We start from the raw sequence: 22,955 nt of genomic DNA on the forward strand, positions 1-22,955 counted from the left end.
ACTTCTAACACTAAACAGAAAAATAATTCACACACTAAACAGAAAAATAATTCATAGTTCTAACACTAAATAGAAAAATAATTCACACACTAAACAGAAAAATAATTCACAGTTCTAACACTAAACAGAAAAATAATTCATACTTATAACACTAAACAGAAAAATAATTCACAGTTCTAACACTAAACAGAAAAATAATTCACAGTTCTAACACTAAACAGAAAAATAATCCATACTTCTAACATTTGTAAAATAGTAACATAACAATTTAACATAGCAAGTTTTTTTAAAAACCTCAAAGCTTAAGCAATTTCCAAAAGCCAATTGGGATTGTAGCTTGCAAATCCGATAGACCTTCCTCCGTGAAATTAAGAAATAAGAAACATTAGTTTCCCAAATTTTCAAATAGCCAAAACATAATAAATGGAATAAATAAAAAAGACTTGCCAAAATTGAAATAGTTAGGAACTAGGGTTCAGGAGAAAAACATAACTTAAATGCAGAAGAGACTAAGAGAGGCTCTTCAGATTCTCAGAAGTCAGAACTTTTTCTCTTGTTAGCAAGAAGCTAGAGCAAACAAGTTCAAACTTATTCAACTGAACAACCAGAGTGACTTGCATACATTATAGGTTCATATTCGAGTATAAAAGGGCGATGGGGGGGATTTGGGAATGAATAAAAAAATAAACCTATGATGACAGAAAGTCCAATACTCAATTGCCATTTCTGTCACAGTCAGATCAAGAGCCATCATGTTTGTCTCTGTCGTCGGTATGAGCTAGGGCTTGGAGAAGATAACTTGCCAGAAGACAACTCACAACATGTCAACAACCAAAATCACCAAACAGTTGAATGAACAGATTACAGAAATAAAAATTGAAAGAACACAAAAAAAAAATGGGGATTTGGCGACGAGATTGGACGGTATAGGAAAAAAATTAGTATCCTCTTCTAGTTCGAGTCACACGATATCTAAAGAGAGTTTCTCTCACAAAACTAGTACGACTGCTTAGAACGCCATTAGATCAATATCAGATGACCCATCAACGGCTCGATTGAGAATCTGAAAGGAATGGGTTGTTGGGAGGGGGTTGAGAAGGATTGAATGCGTGCATTCAACTCCCCAACGATGATGGGAGATGCATTGAATGCTCACAGCAGGCTGCATTCAATGGATCATCTCTCTCTCGCCATCACCCTAGTAATCTAGCCCTCAAACCAGTTCGTCAAACAGCTCTCTGGTATTGCCGTAGTGGTAACTAGAGAGACAGGAATGAAGAGAGAGAGATAGAGAGCGACGAGGGTGAGTCAGTGAGAGTGACGAGGGTGATGGTTTGAACTTTGAACTTTGACTGGTTACTGGTTAGTGGTTTCTGGTTTGGTTTACAATTTACAAACGTTTGGTTTCAATCCTATAATCTCAGCTGTTAGATTTGTGAAAATATCAAAAATTTTAATAAATGAACTGTTGGATTTGGAGAGAGAATTAGTTAAATCGATTTGGTGCATTCAACTCCCCAACGATGATGGGAGATGCATTGAATGCTCACAGCAGGCTGCATTCAATGGATCATCTCTCTCTCGCCATCACCCTAGTAATCTAGCCCTCAAACCAGTTCGTCAAACAGCTCTCTGGTATTGCCGTAGTGGTAACTAGAGAGACAGGAATGAAGAGAGAGAGATAGAGAGCGACGAGGGTGAGTCAGTGAGAGTGACGAGGGTGATGGTTTGAACTTTGAACTTTGACTGGTTACTGGTTAGTGGTTTCTGGTTTGGTTTACAATTTACAAACGTTTGGTTTCAATCCTATAATCTCAGCTGTTAGATTTGTGAAAATATCAAAAATTTTAATAAATGAACTGTTGGATTTGGAGAGAGAATTAGTTAAATCGATTTGGGCGTGCCACGTGTCGAAACCTTTAGTTTACCAAAACATTATTCACATGCGGCCGTTTGTAATTGAATTTGGTGTGCTTATTTAATAGAGTCCGTCGATTCTATAAATATTATCAAGATTTAATTTCACTCGTTAGATCGAATCACTCATGGCATGCTTACGGAGCTTGCGATACACCATATAACTCCCACGCGATTTAATTGATTACAGCTAGTTTCCATTAAACCCATCCAACGGCCAATATTTCATCAATAAATTTGGAGGGCTGAGATGGCTTGTGGTCATACCGAGGCGACTGGTACACTGTCAGTCTCAATGACTGTGCGTGCGTGCGACCTTACAGCTGTTGATGAATTCCTCCGAGTGCGATGGGGGGTTTTAAGTCGTTCGATCATCTCAACCAGGGGAAGCTTACGAAAATTTGGATGCACCAAATAAATCCTATGTGAGAAAATGGTCAACAGCTGGTGTCCACTACATGCATCCAACGGCTAAAATGAAATAAAAAAAAATTGGACGGCTGTCATCCATTGCGTGCAAACCGAGAGAGTTGACGCGTTGTCAGACTCGTAGACAGTGCGTGCGTGGGGTAGATTTTCGAGACTGAGTGTATCGTCCACGTGTGTGTGTTGGTGAAACCGGTTCCATACGTTATCCAATAAATAATCTTGACCATTTATTTCAATCTTTATTTTATCATTCAATCAAAGATGTTAGATTAGTGGGCTCATAGTGTCATGTGCAACACCATATAACTCTCACCTTCGTAATGGATTACAGCTGTATTCCATTAACTAAATCCAACGGCTCGGATTAAACCAAATTAAATCGGATGGCTATGACTAAATGTATAAAATTTCAAAATTTCAAATAATCAGAATAATCTAGTATGGGTAATTTCAGGTGAGCTCGCCTCTTTAGTTATCCAATAAATAATCTTGACCATTTATTTTAATCTTTATTTTATCATTCAATCAAAGGCGTTAGATTAGTGGGCTCATAGTGTCATGTGCAACACTATATAACTCTCACCTTCGTAATGGATTACAGCTGTATTCCATTAACTAAATCCAACGGCTCGGATTAAACCAAATTAAATCGGACGGCTATGATTAAATGTCTATAATTTCAAAAATTCAAATAATCAGAATAATCTAGTATGGGTAATTTCAGGTGAGCTCGCCTCTTTAGTTATCCAATAAATTATCTAAACCGTTAAAATTAAATACAAATTTGTATCAATTAAATCTTAACCGTTTAATTAACTAAAGTACTAAAGAAACCATGTGTGCATAGTAGTGTAGTACTATATAGTTATTATTATGAATATAATAATATTTATTATATAATAATATATAGTAGTAATTAATACTAATTTACTAAACGGTTGAGATTCTTGAGAGTTGAGATTATTATTATTATTATTATTATTATTATTAGTATTAATTAATACTAAACGGTTGAGAATCTTGAGAGTTGAGATTATTATTATCATTATTGTTAATACAAAACGGTTGAGAATGTTGAGATTATTATTATTATTATTAATATGATTAATTGATTATTATGAATATGATTATTATTATTATACTATACCCTTAATCTTAATTGAACTTATGTACACACATTAATATGATTATTATTATTATTATTTTTAACTTATGAATTGGACATTGGACATTAAACCTATAAATAATAACATAGTCTATACTCTACACTAACTTAGTTATATACTTATACTATACCCTTGATCTTAATTAATTAATTGTACACACATTAATTTAACCTATGAATATGATTATTGTTATTGTTATTATTATTATTATTTTTAACTTATGAATTGGACATTGGATATTCAACCGATAAATAATAACATAGGCTATACTCTATACTAACTTAGTTATATACTTATACTATACCCTTGATCTTAATCAATTTTTTTTTTTTTTTTTAAAAAATATGTCATACTCATTTATTGATAAAAGTTGCGAGCCTAAAGTTCTTACAAACAGAGCAAAAAGCTCTGAAGTAAATCATAGCCGAAGCTAAAGATACAGTCATCAACAACATACCAAATCAACCAAAACACAGCATCCGCTAACCTATGACTAAATATCAGGTTTAAAACTCAGATCTGCATCAAACAGACACCATCTAATGCATAGGTAGCGCTTATTCCTCAGCCTTGAGAGCAAAACCCCCAAGCCGATATTAATCCTCGGCCTTGAGAGCAAAACCCCCAAGCCGATGCTTATTTCTCGGCCATGAGAGCAAAACCCCCAAGCCGATACTCATCCTCCTTGACTCGAAAGCTAGGATAAAGTTCACATCCACAACCCAAGGGCTTGAACCAATAATAACGGGCAGCAACTGGGCGTAACAAAGCAGGAGGAGAGAGCCTTATTACAAGCATAAATAAAACCATACAGGAAAATAAAGGGAACAATAAAACTAATGCAGGAAAAGAAATTACAGCAAAGAAAACCAAATACAAGGTAACTCAAAGGAAATACAAAACAGAAAAAGCAACAATACAGGGAAAAAAAACTCGAAAAACACTCAAAGCGGGTCCCGGTAGCCGAAGGAAGCCGATCACGAGCTGACTGGAAACCGCCGCGGAAAATGGCACAAAAAGTTTGGCGCGGGAGGGGCGCGTGAAAAGACCCGACAGCGAACGGTGAGCAACGAAGCGGGCGCAGAGGAGATCGGCGGCACACACAAACAAACAGGGAGGGGGAGAGTTTGAGTGAAAACCCCCAAAAGCAGTACCCACCGAGAGAGAACACAAGTACAACATAACAGAAAACACCAAAGACAGAAACAAGTCTAAAACAAAAACCGGGAAGCAAAGAAGGGAGGAGGGATGCAACAGGTATCCCTCCTCCCTTGAGGCGGCGGCGCTCTGGAGGGGGGCTTAGGGTTTCACAAGGCTTAGGGTTTCTCTGGAGGGGGGCTTAGCTTCTAACACCTTAATGAATTAATTGTACACACATTAATTGAACCTATGAATATGATTATTATTATTATTATTATTATTTTTAACTAATTAATTGGACATTGGACATTAAACCTATAAATAATAACATAGTTTACACTCTATACTAACTTAGTTATATAATTATACTATACCCTTGATCTTAATTAATTAAGTATACACACATTAATTTAACTTATGAATACGATTATTGTTATTGTTATTATTATTATTATTATTATTATTATTTTTAACTTATGAATTGGACATTAGATATTCAACCGATAAATAATAACATAGGCTATACTCTATAGTCTATACTAACTTAGTTATATACTTATACTATACCCTTGATCTTAATCAATTAACTGTACACACATTAATTGAACCCATGAATATGATTATTATTATTATTATTATTATTATTTTTAACTAATTAATTGGACATTGGACATTAAACCTATAAATAATAACATAGTCTATACTCTAACCCTTGATCTTAATTAATTAATTGTACACACATTAATTTAACCTATGATTATTGTTATTATTATTATTATTATTATTATTTTGGAATTGGACAATGGACATTAAACCTATAAATAATAACATAGTCCATATAATGTTAGTTACACTATAGCCTTAGATCTTAATTAGTTATTTGTATACACATTGAAGCTATGATTATTATTGATTTAATAACATGTTTATTTTTTTTTTTAGTTACATTGTCGTGTGGGTTGGGTCAGGTCGGATGATAAAACAGGTCGAGTTCACGAGCTCTAAACAAGTCGGGCGAGCCGGGTAATTATCGAGCTACACAAGTCAAGCTCACGATCCCTTAACGAGCTCGGGCGAGCCAGGCGACTACCGAGTTAAACGATTCGAGCTCACAATCCCTTAACGAGCTCGGGTGAGCCTGCCGATCTCGACTTAAATGAGTCGAACTCACGAGCCCCCGTCGAGCTTACTCGAGCGAGTCGGGTATGTGTCACTAGCTAATCGAGCAAGTTTCCACAGTAACGAGCGAGCTAGTACAGTGTCGAGCTCGAGTTCGGGTCGAGCTAAGTCGAGCGGGTGTCGAGCGATCTGTCGAGTGTGTCGGCTCATTTACAGGCTTACTTATCATAAGCTTTCACGCAACGCCAAAGAAACCAGAGAATTTTCATATGTTGACAATCACAGAACAATTTTAGCGACAAAGGCTCTCACCATGTCTAACCATGTCTAACCATGATTTATGTAAATTTTACCAAAAAATTGATACCATCTTGCAACACTAGCAGGAAATGCAATAACCTAAAGGTCGGGAAGGTAGGCTGATACAACTGAACTCCTGATTACTCATCAGAATTTGATCCTTCTGATCCTAACGACATAATGAGACGCCGGTACTTTTCAGGGCTGTCCCACCAAGTTGGGGTACCGATAATTGCCTTTTCCAACCAAAACTTATCATACTTCTTCTTCTCCGTCATCTTCTTGTAAAACCTTCCCCACTTGTACATGGCACGCCTTAAACGATTACTCCGACTTCCACCAAATAAATACTTGATGTAGTCCTTTGCTAGCCGGGTCAGCTCCTCACCAGTGATGATGTAAACGTACTGCAACGAAACAATTGGGCAAAAATTGTTAAGAAATGGCACTTGCAGACAACTAGCAGAACCAAGATCCCTTTGAAGTCGTTTCTTTCTGGTTATACTTGTTCAACTAGAGAACAAATAATAAAACATCCACATAGATGACATTTCAGGAATCCATATGATATTTAAACAACAGAGAGGAGATCCTTAATTTACTAGAACATGAAAAATATAATTATTCTAATTATTATAACAAGTTCATGAGATCAGGTTACTCTTTGGACAAGGACTATTTTCATTTTTCATGCAAGCAAGAGTATAATAACCTGGTCCAACAATTAAGAAGTAGATCAACATAGTAGTTTGTACTATTTCGTTGGGCTCATAGCTAGATTTATGTTAAACGGCAAACAATATGTTCACTTTTGTGCATCTTTTCCTCATGTTCTTTGCTTACTCCAATTCTCTCTCCTAATAAATAGATATATTTCAATTAACAAATTGTAGTTGTAAGTGATCAAGTGCGCTTCTCTCAGAAGAGAGAGACAAAGAGATTAATACCAGGAAAATAAAGCCGATGGTCGCTAAAATCACTTGAACAGTTTCATCAATGATTCCAGCAAGGCCTTCATCCTCTGATTCACCAGAACCATCCCCACCATCCCCATCACCACCACCACCTCCTCCTGGTGGACGCTTTATGCCACTGCCACTGCCACTGTCATCATAGAATTGTTTCTTCTCAAGCTGCTGCCGTAATTCACCTTCTAGTGACTTTCCCTTAAACCTTCCAAAAACGTTCTTAAGAGCTTGCCATGGAGAACCCTGATGACATTTGAGAAGCTTAGTCAAATTATATGGTTTTCCTGACCAAATTATAATGAAAATACATTTACTAGGGAAGATATCTGTGAGCATCTCCTCCTCCCTTCCCTTTGCTAATACAACAGGGCCAATCACTATACAGCACTGAAACATGACATCCCTTACAATGCCCTTCACCAACTATTTGCAGCAATACTTTTTCTTGAACATTGCTTAGCAAAAATTATATGACAAAGCAAACAATGCAATATATGTGAAATATGTCAATAACTATATAATTGAAGCTTCATCTCGAATGCTAGGAAGAAACCAAGGAAAAAAAGGGAAATTTAGGATATTTGTAAGAGTAATGATAGATGTCACTCTTTTGACAACCCAAAATTGATGTGTCTTTTAAAATTACCATTGGATTTGAGATAGATCATTATTAAATTTTGATCAAATGGTGATTTTAAAAGGCACATCAATTTTGGGTGGACACAAGAGAGATCCAAGGATGACATCTGTCATTATTCTATTTGTAATAAAAATAAAGTTTTTAGACATTAGAAGAAGCCCAAGTAAGATTAAAAATTAAAATGATTGAGCTCAAAGATAATTTTTCATATCTTCTGTGGGGTCCAAACGGAATGAGACAAAAAGTATACTAGGAGCAAAGTTCTAATTGATATTCACAGTAAGCCAATAAATAGCTATTAATAATAGGCAACAATTTTATTTTTGCTAGCCTTGTCTATTTGTTGAACTCTATTATCGTCCTGAACACAACCTTCTAGATGAACAGTCCCATGCTAGCCACAATGATTGTTGCAACATCAAATACAATTAAGTAGCTGCAACTGAAAACTAAGAGACTAGAGACTAAATTTGCTGATATCTACTTGTAAAGTAAATTTTGCAGACCACCTACAATCAGGACCTGCATGTGATATCTCATGGGGCACAGAAAGATCAGCCAAAAACAAAACAATTGATTGTCACAATAAGAAAGTCACCATAAAAGTGAAAATGTGCAGGAGGGCTGAGAGCATGGACACAAGTGCATATTAACGAGTTTTTATTAGACATTTGGAGATGTTTTCTTACAAATTTGAAATATAATCTTGACACGATCTGAGCATTATAATCCAATAATAAAATAGAAATCAGAAAAAACGCCACTTACCCCATTGCCACCTTCCATGCTTCCTTTAGCCCCTAACAAGCAAACAGGCATGTTTTGCTGGTACTTCGACACAGGCATGACTTGTTGGTGATGTGATGCATTCGGGGCCAGCCTCAAAGAAGTCCTAGGGACAAAATCAGCATGGATGGGTAAAATACATGGCTTAGAAGGGAGGCAGTGCGATTGAGGTCTATTTCCGGCATAGAGTTTCGGCCGGCAGGCAGTAAGCTGCATGGTGCTCATATCCTTCAACAAAGAGCTCAGCTGCTATGTAAATTACACATTAAAGCTCCAACACCTATACCACAACACTTGAAACGTCATTGAACAATAATTTACCCTCACAAGTGCATTTAAATTCCTAACGCCATAACCAACATACATATCCATATGCAATTCCACCAACATCACATATCAGCATTTTGGGCATGCAATGCAATGCAATTTTCTAGAACCAACAAAAAATGAACCAGAGCATAAAAAGGTCCAGTTCAATATCGCTCAATCAAGGGACCTCACCAAAATCATAAAAATTTTAGGTCCACTTCAACAAGGTTTAATCAAGGAGACATCATCACAATGAGGATCAAACCAGCAACAAGCCTACAAGTAATAAGAACAATTATCATCTAATATGCAGTTGCATCCAAATTGAGTATAGCTCCTAGTTGATTAATTTTGCAACATGCGGATATCATAACAACATAATTTTTTTTTTTTTTTAAAAAAAATCCAAACCATCAAAACTAGGGAAAAAAAAATCCCTGAATTGCACTTATATGCGTGAACTTGGACATAAATCTCATGTTCATCAATTACAGGAAGATGACAAAGCAACCATGACGCTGTAAATGGTTAATGGGTACCCACAATCCTGTATCAATGCAGATGGTCCCAGATTAAACATGTACACATTGATGTTTCCCTTCCTTCTCCTTTTCTCATTTCCGAAAAAATAAAAGGGTTCCTATTAAATATGACAGAAAAAAAAAAGTAAAGTTTTTTCCTTTTTGTAAAAAAATAAAAACTCACTTTTCATTTCTCTGAGCAAAAGGGTCCTAAATTCTGAGCAAATAAATAATTCATACACACTTACATAAAAAAAAAAAAAAAAAAATCCATAGAGACATAAGAATTTTACTCCTTTGATGCGAAATTCTATACATGTATATCTGCAATGTGCATATAAGCGTACATACACACAAAAACATAAAAATTTCGTCCACTTTTCAAAGCCTACATACCAACCTGAAAGCTCCCAGAAGATAAAATAGAGCGACAAAAACAATATAAGAATTACAAACAAACTGTGCATACATATATATGTCTGCGCCAAACCCTGGGTTAAGGTTGCTAACAGAGCTTAACATGTCTCCAAAGCGAACCCAAAAAAATCAAAATTAAATGTGATTTAAAAGCGCAATTTCGAATACCTAATGGAAAATGGTAGGCATAGAGAGAGAGAGAGAGAGAGTGGCGCGTGAGCTCACTGTTCGTTGTGGGCGGTTGGATTCGCCGAAGACGGTCGGGTGCAGAAGGCGAAGTAGAAAGAATAGATAACGAGACGAGGAGGAGGGGAGGCTGGGGAATTGTTGAGAGCTTTTAAACAGTTTGTGGGCCGGCAGGTATTTATATATTGGGCTCAAATTGGAGCCCATGAGAAGCCGTATCCTCGTCACTCTGCTCGCGTCTTATGTATTTATAAGTTTATAACATCGTTCTCTCGTGTTTCGCGGCAGATACCAGACGGAGGAGGCAGCTGGCTTTACGTTTCGACCATGGACTTGGAATCTAATTACGAAATTGCCCGCACCGCCGAGTTTATTCATTCTCGGAACTTCACCAGAGTCGCTTTACAGGTAACCGAAACAACACAATAAATAAATAAATAAATAAACAAAAAAAGAAACTTCCTATAAACCCTGGAAAAACCTCTCATGTTTGAGTCGTCCGTTTGGTTTCCGAGAAAACGAAAAAGAAAATCTTGAGTCTTTTGTGTTAATACGATGATAATCAATTGGCTGAATGAAGGTAAAAGAAAATAATTCGATGTTTAATTCTTGTGCTCAAGTTTCTCATGTTCGTATAATGTCGAAATCCTTAAACGCAGCCCTTATCTTTATTCTCTGTTTGGTTGCTGACAAACTGAAGGATATGGAAAGAAAAAAGTTACTGACTGTCACTGACAAGTTAAATGCGATTGATTTACTGGTTTGAGATTCTTTCTTCAAAATGCTATTCCTAAATTTCTCTAAGTGATCTCAGTGTCAAGAGATAGGTTTAGGGGTTAATTCTCGTGCTCATTAAACGAAATTGGTCTGCGTTTTATTTGAATTTCAGTTCCCAGATGAACTATTGAAGGATTCAACGCTTGTGGTGAGAGCTCTGCGTGATCAACTTCGGTCGCTGAGAAAATGTGATGCTGATCAGAATGGTGACAACAAAGATGTTAGATTGTTTGTAATGGCGGACACAACATACGGGAGTTGCTGTGTCGATGAGGTCGGAGCATTGCACGCCAATGCTGAGTGTGTTATACATTATGGGCATACGTGTCTCAGCCCGTGAGTACTCATTGACAATTTTGAGTAATCTATATACAAATTGCTGAGGCTATGAATTTAGTTCTCAGGACTTATTGGAGTGTGAATCTTCTGGGGCTGTGTATCAATAAAAGTTTAAGATTTGAATTTAGTTCTCATAAGATTTGCTACTGTAATACTTGAACTCTACTTCATATGCCGTTCTATTGAAGGCCTCTTTTCTGTTTGCAGCACGACAACTCTTCCTGCATTCTCTGTCTTTGGAAAGGCTTCCATTAGTGTAGCTGATTGCGTTGAAAATATTTCAAATTATGCTTTGACCAATGGCAAGCGTATCCTGGTATGGCAATTAACTTGAAATGCTTTTTTTTCTTCTAGAATTCTTTAACTTGGCAATAAAAGAATTTTAACAATGACAATGTATGCCTAATGTATCCTCTTATAAGTTTCCTATAGTATCATTTTTTAACTTATCAAAAATGAAAGAAAACTTTTAAGTCTTTATTTCATTCCTTACTTTCATGAACTTCATAAAGTTTTCACACCTCAGACACATGTCGCTTTGCTCAAAATGTGGAAGAGCAAGCCAATCTAATGGTATTCACGTTGATATGAACTTATTGCATAGAAGGCAAGATTCAAGTCAACCAAATATAGTGGATGCTGTACTATAAATATAGTGGATACTGTATAGGCTTTTAGGGCCTATGGATTATAATCAATATGGTAGGAGCTTTTTCAAGAAATCCTACATATGTAGGTTCCAGATATTCATGCCCCCCACCCATCAACCCCACCCTGCCAAAAATAGAAAGAAATTTATGGTGTGTTAATGTATGTTACTACTGATATGCATGTTTTTTTGTTTGAACTTATGACAGACATGTAGGATTGGCATACTTAGGCAAATTGGTCAATTGTCTCTTCTTGTTCCCAGAACAAGTTCTTGAGATGTTTTGAGTCAAAGGCCTCCCCCCACCCCCACAAAGAAAGAGGCTGTCCACTCCTGATAAGAGCTGAAATCAGTCCTAGTTATTATTTTTTTTTGATTTGTAAGTTACACATGCACTCGGTGGGACTTGAACCCACGACCTCACTCTCCACTTTACTACAAAGGGAGGAAGTACCATTTAAGCTAAAGCCCATTGGCTTCCCATAGATAATACACCATTGTACTAGCTGGCATCTTTGGACATTTTATGTTAGACATTATTTGTACTTACCCTCGAGTGTTGAAGAACCTCACATTATGATGATTTATCTGTCCTTGCCTCCTAAAATATGGAGATTAAGTGGTTTCTTTGTAATATACTACCAACTCAATCATGTGGCTAAGTAAGCCACAATTTTGAAGTGCATCCCACTATGTGGCATTGACACTCACTTTGTTGTTCGGCATTTTTCACTACTTTGATAACAGGAAAGATTCTTTCTTAGGATGCTTTTGCTTTTTCATCCCACACTTTTGTTCTCTATATTTAATCACTTATTATTTTGCTTATTGCCTGGCAGAACTATCACATAAATTTGCTGTAAATGTTACCTGTCTAACTTCCGAAGTGCAGGTTCTTTATGGGCTGGAATATTCATATTCAATAAAGAATGTTAGAGAAGCACTGGTAGAAGCGTTGAGGTTGTCCGAATCCAAATCTGAATTAGGAGTCCATATTGCTGATGTTATGTGTTCAGTTACTAATCCATCTGATGATAATAAAAGCTCCAATGGGCTCGTGGGACCAGCTGGTGACTGTACTGAAGATAAAACTTTTGGTATAGCACCTGGCAATAGTTATAGTATTGGAGGCTTGATCTGGACGTTACCTGATGGACACAGAATGGAGGACTACTTGCTTTTTTGGATTGGATCTGACAATTCAGCGTTTGCAAATGTTGTGCTGACATTTAATGGCTGTGATATAGGTAGACAAATTGCCATGCTCCTTATGTGTTTGCGTCTATTGTGCCGCATGTGTGTTTATGTTTCAAATGAATTTTTTTATGATTTTTAAATGTGTTTGTGTGTGTGTGTACCTCAGATCTCAGCATGTTGTTTCACCCACCCAAATGTGGTTGACAAAGTTGTAAGGGTAGAGATATTTTTGTACATATTTTACTGGCGTTGAGTGTTTATTGACGCAACTGTTTAGTGTTGCTAAATGAAGTTGCTCCTGTGTGCCTTTTGGTACAATGCAGCATATATGTTGTATACATGCACATATTTTTCCATCTCCATGTGGACAATTGCCTGGTTGTTTTCTATTTCCCCCCTTCCCTTGTACTGTTGCAATTAGTTGTTTCATTGCTCATATGCATGCATTTGAAGATTAACTTGTTTCTTTTCTTCCCTGGTCATCAAGTCTTTGGTTGTGAATTCAAGCTGTATAATTGCACCTTTTTTTTCCTTTTCACTCAGAGCTTCTCCGCTGGCAATAAAAACCATTGTAGCGTGTATTAAAATAGCTTGCGTCATTGTTGCTGATTTTCATATAACTGAAAATTCATTGGTTAGGGAAATTTAATTGTCAATATTAAACAATCACTCTGGAGATATTTCTAGTGTTCATATCTTTATTTTCTATTCCCTCAAGCTTCTAGTATATGTAAACATAATGCTGGTTGCATTACCTGTCTTCTATTTTTTTTTTTATAATTAACAATTGCTTTATATTTTGTGATTTTTTACTCATCAAAAGGATATTTTCTGATGGTCGTTTTAGTCAGATATGATGCAACAAAGAATTGTTTGGTGACGGATGTATCTCAACAGAAAAGGATTCTTAAGCGCAGGTATTATATGCAGCATAATCACTCTTCCAGCATAATCTCTGTTTCTCCTTAAATGTCTATTGATTCACGTTTAGCATGAATTTCTCTCTGTATCCTTTTTTCCCCCTATTTGTTCAATTCATGCCATGCACTTCATTTATGTGATTTACTATGGGAGTGATGTTTCGTGCAGATATTTCCTGGTTGAAAAAGCAAAGGATGCCAATATTGTTGGGATTTTGGTGGGAACTCTTGGTGTAGGTAAGTTCCCCTTTGGGATGAAAGATCAGTTTGTATGATTCTGTACTGTTTGCTAACTTGGTTCTATATCATTCTAAGTAAGTTTATTTGCCATACAGGAATTGCTACACACATTTCCCTCATACAAGCAACCATGTATTCCATGCCTAAAAGCTAATAAATAGATCTTGGATGAACTTCATTGTTATTGCTATACATCTTTTTTCATTTCTTCAATATTGATCATACCGTTTTTTCTTCTTTTCAGCTCATAAATTCTGATAATGCTCTATTGATGTGAAGTCAAATTGACAATGACTTCTATTGTGTGATGATTTCATATCATTTTGGTATCTTTTGTGTGTGTATGGTTATTTGCTTTCTTTTAACTCTTAACTCCTCCAATTAACTCCTTGTTTGGTGAACTAATTCTCTAATTAATCTTGAGAACTTGAAATGAAAAGATTTGGTAAGCTCTGTTCATATTCCTTTTTCACTTTAAAACAGCAGCAGAATCTTGATACTGTGATAGTTCCAGACATAAAGCATTAAATTCCTGTCTGTCTGTTATTTTTCATATAATGTTTATATTATTTCAGAATTTTACCATGAAAATTCAATTTTATTGAGGTTCATGCATATCTACCACTCCGAGTATTCATAATAGTCAGCTTGAAGATATGTGATTAATTCTGCAACTATTGATGCAGCTGGTTACCAACATATGATTCATCAAATGAAAGAGCTGATCACAGCAGCTGGAAAAAAGGCTTATACTCTTGTTATGGGCAGACCAAACCCTGCAAAACTTGCCAACTTTCCTGAGGTAAACTGAGATAGATGCAAGTTGATTTCAGAACGTGCGAGTTTTATTAACAGACTTCCATTTGTGGCAGTGCAATGTTTTCATTTATGTCTCTTGTGCCCAAACTGCTCTTCTGGATAGCAAAGAGTATTTAGCTCCAGTTATTACTCCATTTGAAGCCATGCTAGCTTTCAACAGGTACCCGTGTACGAAATACTTTATAGTTGTTTCTTAAATTCCTAGTTATGAAACTTTGTTTACCCTTTCATTTGCTCATAAACTGTTTATAGTGCTATTTCTTTCTCCTTTATTCTCTGGTCTTGTAGCCTCATCGAGGTTCTATTTTTTTTTTTTATACATTTCTAAAGGTGAATAATTCAAAATCCAGCGTGAAATCGATAGTCAGGTTAATTTTGGGCCATTTAAATGCTCCATTAGGAAAGAGGCCTTGTGTTCTAGGATGATGATAGGATCCCCAAAATATCCTCATGATATTCCCATGATATTCTGCAGTCGATTGGGAACTCGAAGGTTTCTATCGGTTGGAAATTAGAAAATAAAAGGTTTTGAGTTCCTAATTTCCCTAGGAAAGTGGGTACCATCGCTAGGCTTGGTGCTGCAGTCGATTGGATTGTTTGTTTGTCATGGGGGGTGGTTGATGGTGGTTCCATGCACCTACAGTTGAACGTTTGGGGCTATCTGACAAGGTGGTAGTGCTATAGACGAGGAGTGTGCTGCGGCGATGACGTGCGAAGCTGTGCATGGTGGTCCAGTTTGAGCATTGAGGAACCGTGTGAGTGGAGAGGCTATGTGAAAGTTGTATGGTGCTGTGCAATTCGGCCGTGCAAAGTGGGTGCAGTGCTTGTGCGGTGGTGGGTTCTTTTTGCGTGTTGGTCTAACCATGACGGCGACAGTGAGAGTGCCAGCCTATCTGTGGTGTCTGTGGGTGCTATGCGGGCTAGCGGTGACCTTGCGAAGGTGGTGTGGTGGTGGCTGTACGAAGAGGTGGGCTTTTGTGGTGGCTGTGCATGGTATTGACTGTGTGCGAGAGCTGACTGGCGAAGCAGCGATTGAGCAATGGTGACCAAAGCAGTGGAAGGCCGTGTGTGGTGGCACGAGGAGCTGTGTGTCAGGTGTAAGAGGAAGAAGAAGGGTGTTTGGCTACTAGTATTTTCTTTCTTATTTTGGTTTAGAGGTGTTTGGCTTTCCGCATTGGGTTATCTTATTTTGGAGCTAGGATATCCTAATGTTGGTTCAGAATAGCACAACCTTGGTTTAGTTTCTATTCTGGCTGCTGTTAGGTTCAAGGACAAACTAGTCCCTACACAAAATTACTATAATCCGGGGTTAGGATCAACCTTGTGCTAAAAACAAGAAGAAATGGCTTCCAGTAGCAATGTTCGACAAGAAGAGGCTTTGCCACTTGACTCAAAGTTTATTAATCCGCTAAAGGAATCAATGGAGGAGTCCATCAAGCGATCCATTGTACGAGCCCTAGACTGTCAAGTGGTGAGCTCTAGGTTCGTTGGAAATCGAGTTTCATTGGAAATTCGATTGTGAAGGGAGCAAGAGTATGGATCTCCACGTATGAAATTGGAGTTTCCATGTTGGGATGGTTGAGATCCCTCTGGTTGGGTATCACAAGCAGATCACTATTTTTGATTTCATCAAACACCATAAATATCAAAGGTGGAGATAGCAGCAAACAATCTTGAGGGGAAAGCAATACAATGGTTTGATTGGCTGGTAGCATGCTTTGGAGAGCCATCCTGGAAGGAATTTGTGGAAGGGCTCCTTGTTTGATTTGGTCCCTCAGCATATGAAAATGGGGATGGTGAGCTAGGAAAAATTTGGCAAACATCAACAGTTGAGGAATACTTAAGTCGTTTTGAGCAATTATCTAATCTCGATCATAACTGATACAAAATACAGTTAGTGGGGTCATTCATTGAAAGATGTCGGCCAAAAATCTGACTTGAAGTCAAGGCTCAATGACCCTGAACCATGATAGTTGCTATTGCATTTGCCAGGAGAGAAGAAGAGAGTCGGTGAGAAAACAACTGCCCAATAATTGTAGTGGTAGCATAACAACTCAGAGAAAAAGCACTAACCACATCTATACTATCATCTAAAAAGGACTAGTCCATTTAAAGCTTCCCTAGAATCCCTTATAAAGTTTAGTTTCACATAGTAACTAATCAATATGGGACTTAACACTCATGAATGTCTTTCTATAAACCACCCACTCTATTTGGGCAACTCCTCTTCCCAATATGAGACCTGGGTATCACAAAAATCCCCTCTTAAACTCTTGACGTCTTTGTCAAGTTTACGTCATGCGGTGCTGATAGTACTATATGGCACATTATTAGGTGACTCTGATACCATTTGTAACGACCTAGGGAAATGCGCTAGCCACATTTGCACTATCACTCAAAAATGACCATTCAATTTGAAACTTCCCTACAATTCCTTATAAAGCATAGCTTCATATAATAACTAAACAATGTGGGATTTATCACCCATGAATGCCTTTCTGTAAACCACCCACTCTATATGGGCAATTCCTCTTCCCAATATGGACCAGGGTGTTACAGGTAGATAAACCAATGATTGGCAAAGGTAGTTCAGCTTCTTCCTTAGCTTGCAAACCTCCTACCACACAAGTGGAGTTAGTTATGACAAAGGTAAATGTTTTGGAGTTGGAATTCACTTCATCAAAATTTTCAAATGTCTTAATTATTGAAAATTGTTTTGATCTTGAGGATATCAAGAATCCTGTGATGCCCTTTGGGCAGTCATTTGCACCCATGATCAGCAATTTGTTCATACACTAAATCACAATACGTTGATAGAGAAAAGTGGTAATATTATTGATGAAAATCTCTGATTATTCTAATACAACTGATCTAAACTTATAGTAAAACCCTAAATTTACTAAAGGTAATAAAATCCTCCTAAGAATGTAAATAAAACAAAAATAAGAAAAATACAATAGTTATAGAAATACTTGATGGCAAAGAAACCTAAATATGGAAAATTCAAATAAATGGTAAAATCCTAATTTAAAATAAAAATAAACATAAATGATTTTCTTTGTCAACCAAATATGGTTGAAAATCAACTAGGATCTTGATAAATTATTTCATTCTGTATTTCCATTGTCTGAAAACAGAATAAAAATCTCCTCAAACGGCGCTTTCCCAATATATTTTTTTGTTATTTTTCCTAATTTAGAAAACACCGAAAGTATGTGTAAATGTTGTCCTACACTAGACACCCTCTCTTTAAAATAAACTCGACCACGGGTTACTTTTGTGATATGGGTATTTGGAGAAAGCTATGTAGACAACATCAAGACACGTCTGTTCCTTTTCGTCTCATTCCTTAAAATTTTTTACAACAATTTCATCTTAGATGTTATCTTCAACTTCATCGTTTTCTTCAAAGTCACTATTGTTCTTTATTTCTGTGGTGATTATGATGAGCTGTGCCTGTGGTGGATGGTTTTCCACTTGCTTTGTTAGCTGTTAGCTCAGTCTAAGCCAAGAGAGTTCAAGCCCAGTCTAGAGAGAATTGTTCTTTTTTAGGCTGCTTGATTGGCTTGGAAGCTGTTCAAGCCTCGCTCAATAATCATTAAATCATGTATCAACATGTCATTGGTTTCTAACCATCAACAATTCAAAGGGAAATAAGTTGACTTCTGTTTGTCTTAACCCCAAGCTGGGCAGCGCCTGATTGGTTGATTGGGTGGCACAGCTCCTTTAGGAACCTAACTGAGTTTTGCTGAAAATAAGGTAGTTGACGCTCGCTAGATGGATGAGGTAATTGAGCTAGATTTCCTTTCAATTGAACATGTCGACAGTCGTAAGGCATGGCCATGGGAAAATTTTAGGATTCTCTATTGTTTCCTGTTTCATCTTGTATGCTACTACTCATGCTTGCACATACGGATGCAGGATATAGACTTCACAGAAACAGACCCACCAAAATGGTTAAAATCTTGCAAAACATGGAGAAACAACGATACATAAAGAGATGCATGCTTTAATGACTCCTCTAATCTGAACCATAGGGAGCAACTCCCTTAGTACGGTGGGGCTTTTTGCCGTATTTCTGACATAGTTAGATTTGTCCTGAAGTGGCCACCGTGTCCAAAAAGTAATGGTTTAACTTGTAGAACGTCATTGCATATAGAAGTCTGTGCTCCTTCAAAGTGACCATGCCATTTTAGTGATGTATAGAAGACAAAGGCAAATTATGGAGCATTTAGAATGGCAGAGATCAAACATGGCACTTGCCTACCATCTGATGGAGATGGGTTGTAACTTTTGATCTGATTTCCGAGAGGATTTGTGGGGCCCACAGTATGTTGTGAATAAGCCATGCTGACAGCTTTTATGTCAAGGCAACATGATTTTAGGCCTCCTATTTTTCGTTCTAATGAATCTTGATGAATTCATTAATTGTTGTAGACAATATAGGAGAATATATTATCTATCCTTACATTACGAATAATTGGAAAAGTTCAGTATATATGGTCCTCTTGAAAGTTCCTCCCATTTTCTGGTACATCTTCGAATTGTTTTCCTTGAGCATTGAGGAGTTTGGTCTTGCTTCAATAACGGCTACCCGAATCTGCTTTCATGTTCCATTTTCTTTTTGCTTGAAGTGAAGTTGTAATTAAATGATAAAATGCTTTCTCTACTGATTTTATGATCTTCTAAAGTCGCCCTCAGTTGCCGTAGTGATATCGCTTAAATTGCCATTTATCATATTAATCAGTTTCTTGATACCCGGATCACATATCAAGCGAAGTAAATCCCTTCTTCTTGATATATGATTTACAGTATAGCAAGAAAACAATAAAAATGAAGTAATATATTGTGGATTTCGGTAAAGAACCAAACAAATTATGAAGGATAATATATGGGTAAATATTGCGTATTAGCTTTCATGTTCTTAAACAAGTTTATTTCTAGAGTTTGGTACTTTTTTATATATTTAATTGCTAAAGCTCAATATTTCCATGCCTCAGAGGAAGTCAGTGGACAGGAGCATATGTAATGGAGTTCCGGGATTTGATTAGTTCAAGTCCAGTGGAAGTAACCCAGTCGGAAGAAGCACGATTTTCCTTTTTCTCTGGTGGATATGTGGAAGATGTCAACCTCCAAGGTAAGTTATCTCCCTTGTTTGGTATTCAGTTTGTTGCAATGGGAATGATATCATCAAGTAACAAATGCATGGAGTTCAGATTTTTTAAGTGATGCACATGTTTCTGTAAAACATTCAAAACAACTTGCATAAGTTTCCTTAGACACGAAAAGATTTGGAAACAACTTCCACCCATATTTCTCCATGCTTGATAAAATTGAAGTCAAAGTCTTGAATTCGAAGAGATGTGCAAGAAGGATTTTGGCTGTTATCAGTTTCTTTAGAGTTTAGACACAGCTTAATAATACTAAGAATAAAAATTGCTCCTTGGAAGCTTGTTTGAGCTTCTGAAAGCAAGGTGTTGGGAGTTGCAGTCTAGTATTAGGCGCAGCAGTTACTCAAGCAGCAGTTCAATCTGTTTTAGAGAGAGAACACTGAGTTCCTGAATCCAGCTGAGCAATCTAAGCTGATGTTGCTTGCAGTTGATTAGCTGATCTTGCTTCCCCTTGCTTAATACCCCTGAGGGGGAAGCAGTGGGGTAACGATCCGACTTCGGTTTTTGCAAAGTATTCTGTTTGAGGTAATAAATGAAAAATAATAAACAAAAGAATAATAAATAAAAAATAAAAACCACACTCACTAAGATCTGTGACATGAATCTCCCCTTTTGCCAAATGGTATATATGAAAGGTCATTCAGAAAAGACAAAAGAAAAAAGAAAAAGATCTTTATGAATGATGTATGCATGATTTATGTATTTTTTACTTGTACATTTTTTTTTTTTTTATGGTATAAAGAGATTGAATCTGGAATGTTGAATGGACCTTCGTGGTTGATAAAATCAATGATTCAATTCACAAAATAGAGAACATCTTATGTTGGCAAGTTACTTTATTTGATAGATTTTGTTTTATTTATTTATTTATTTTTAACAGAAGAAGAGAATGATAAGGAAGACAGTGAGGGAGCTCTTGCTTTAGCCAATGCAACACAGAAGGTTCTCCGATTGCGTGATGACCCAAAGTCTTTAATCAAAGGAACAGCTAGATCTGGACCAGAGTATTTTGCATCCAGATCTTATCAAGGTCTAGATATGCACTCCAACACTTCCTTGCCAGAATCATATTTAACTGGGAGGAGTGGGAGGGCATCCAGATATCGGGATGAGAAAAGCAAATGTGACGAAGAGTAATGCTATTTAGTATACTCCTGTACAACTGCCACATAACTAAATGACGTGCCAATAAAAATCAATCCTTAGATCAGCACATCGGAAGAGGGTTGATAGGAGAGGGGGAAGAGCCTATTTTGCAAAAATCTCCCCTACTGGTTTTGAATAGGCAAGCTACTCTACTTTGGCAGGCAAAAGGATACTCATTTTGACTGAAACTGCTTAAAAAGATTCGTCAGCCAAGCTGCAATTACATAGTTGAACCTGATATTTTAGAATGTTTGTGAAAGTTGGTGCAACCTTGACCTCCAGGCCATGGCATCAGAGGGCTGGTCTTCTTTGCAGTAATTTGTGTTTGAGGATGGGTTTGTTCTTGTTTCTTATTTATTGAGGATTAGAGCAAATGTCGGATTACTTCCATGGTATAAGATTTATTACTTTCTCAATTATGTTCTTTTGCTGTTACTTCAGTTTTATTTGCTTTGAATTGTAATGGGGAAAGCGGGCGGACTCACACATAGCTTCCTTTTCCTCTCTTTCGTCTTTTAATCGTCCGATCGAGTGTAGTATCTTACGGCTAAGACTATTCACAACAGTTTTCTTTAAATTTTTTCTATTCACAACAGTTTTCTTTAAATTTTTTCTAAATTTAGAAAACTAAGAATTCGCTGCTGGTATAATAGAAGAGTATTTTTATTATATTTTTCTATATCATTAGAATATTGTTATATTTCTTTTTATTATTTCTTTATAAAATGAGAAACTGTAGCAAAATGTTAAGAATAAAAGAAAGTTAATTATACCCACATGATTTTGAGATTCTAGGTAGGGGCTCATACACTAACTCATACAAATCTCACTATGTCAAAGATCCACCAACAGTTCCAACCAATACAATTCAACCTCCTATATATATATATATATATATATATATATATATATATAGGACCCGAGAGATAACTACTGAATTTATTAAATTTTCTAGTTTACAAATTTCAACGAGAAATGTTCTTTTTTTTTTTTTTTTGTAAACACGAGAAATGTTCTTTTAAAGTTGTTAAAACTTGGAGTGTTTGAATATCAAATCATTTATGCTTCAGCTTTGACCGACGTGAGCGAGCGGTCAAGTCAACAAAATGCAGTCAATTGTGAATACGTAGCTGGCATGCACACCACAATAAACATTGACCTTTTGCTCGCTCTTTCCTCATCGACCTCATCAAGAACCTTGTTATTAGAATTTTTTTTTTCTTCTTCTAATTTGTTGATATTATTATTATTATTATTATTATTATTGTTTATCTTCCTTGATAGTTTCTTCAGTAAGAAATTGTAGATTGTGACATGAGAAATTATATAAAGCCAGTTGTGATTAAATTGTATTGAGAAATATTACATCTTGCCATCTTTGTGTTCTCTTGGTTTTATATAGATATTATTTTTAAAAAATAAAAATAAAATTATTTCACTGATATCTCAAAAAAATAATATCTACATAGAATAAAAAAATACTAAAAGAACATCAGAGAGAACTTAACATTCTTTAATTGTCGTTGCAGATAGAAGATGAGAATTAATCAACCCATATTAATTGCCTTATTTAACAAAAAGAAAAAGAAACTGCTATAGCCTATCGCCTATATTTCTTCTAGATCAGAAGTTGGAAAACTTAATTGGACTTTACAATTAGACTAGAAGATTTGCATTAAGCGACTAGCATAGGCTGCAATAGCCCCTATGTTTGATATGCAAAGAGCTGACTCATTCTAGATAAACAGATTGTTCAAAAAAGATTGTTTTGACTTGTGATCTCTTTTACCTTCTTCATC

At 36.4% G+C, this 22,955-nt stretch overlaps 2 protein-coding genes across 3 annotated transcripts; one reads left to right on the forward strand and one right to left on the reverse strand.

Moving 5' to 3' along the window:
* Nucleotides 1-6,015: 6,015 nt before the first annotated feature.
* Nucleotides 6,016-10,033, reverse strand: LOC132181444 (uncharacterized). Of its 2 annotated transcripts, none has more exons than XM_059594676.1 (4): nt 9,938-10,033; nt 8,448-8,745; nt 7,019-7,282; nt 6,016-6,478 (listed from the first exon to the last, which is right to left on the reverse strand). In XM_059594676.1, exons 2-4 carry the CDS (start codon nt 8,688-8,690, stop codon nt 6,212-6,214), a joined length of 774 nt encoding a protein of 257 aa, XP_059450659.1. In that variant the 5' UTR covers nt 8,691-8,745; nt 9,938-10,033; the 3' UTR covers nt 6,016-6,211. The 2 variants fall into 2 exon arrangements, with proteins under 2 accessions (XP_059450659.1, XP_059450650.1); XM_059594667.1 differs by having other exon boundaries at nt 9,881-10,033.
* Nucleotides 10,034-10,181: 148 nt separating this feature from the next.
* Nucleotides 10,182-21,580, forward strand: LOC132181436 (uncharacterized). The gene is made up of 10 exons (XM_059594653.1): nt 10,182-10,306; nt 10,788-11,011; nt 11,222-11,330; nt 12,556-12,910; nt 13,708-13,777; nt 13,950-14,017; nt 14,707-14,822; nt 14,893-14,999; nt 19,840-19,976; nt 20,891-21,580. The coding sequence occupies exons 1-10, from the start codon at nt 10,226-10,228 to the stop codon at nt 21,145-21,147; spliced, it is 1,524 nt and encodes a 507-aa protein (XP_059450636.1). The 5' UTR covers nt 10,182-10,225; the 3' UTR covers nt 21,148-21,580.
* Nucleotides 21,581-22,955: the final 1,375 nt, after the last annotated feature.

Source organism: Corylus avellana, chromosome ca1 (assembly GCF_901000735.1).
Source record: "Corylus avellana chromosome ca1, CavTom2PMs-1.0".
Lineage (NCBI taxonomy): Eukaryota > Viridiplantae > Streptophyta > Magnoliopsida > Fagales > Betulaceae > Corylus > Corylus avellana.

Bases quoted from the DNA above. Each gene is read 5' to 3' on its own strand.
- LOC132181436 (XM_059594653.1), top strand. From the start codon at position 10,226: ATGGACTTGGAATCTAATTACGAAATTGCCCGCACCGCCGAGTTTATT. The intron at 12,911-13,707 runs GTAGACAAATTG...TGGTCGTTTTAG, and splicing joins ATTTAATGGCTGTGATATAG to TCAGATATGATGCAACAAAG. The intron at 14,018-14,706 runs GTAAGTTCCCCT...CTATTGATGCAG, and splicing joins GGTGGGAACTCTTGGTGTAG to CTGGTTACCAACATATGATT.
- LOC132181444 (XM_059594676.1), bottom strand. From the start codon at position 8,690: ATGAGCACCATGCAGCTTACTGCCTGCCGGCCGAAACTCTATGCCGGA. The intron at 7,283-8,447 runs GTAAGTGGCGTT...AAATGTCATCAG, and splicing joins GCATGGAAGGTGGCAATGGG to GGTTCTCCATGGCAAGCTCT. The intron at 6,479-7,018 runs GTATTAATCTCT...GTTTCGTTGCAG, and splicing joins CCATCGGCTTTATTTTCCTG to TACGTTTACATCATCACTGG.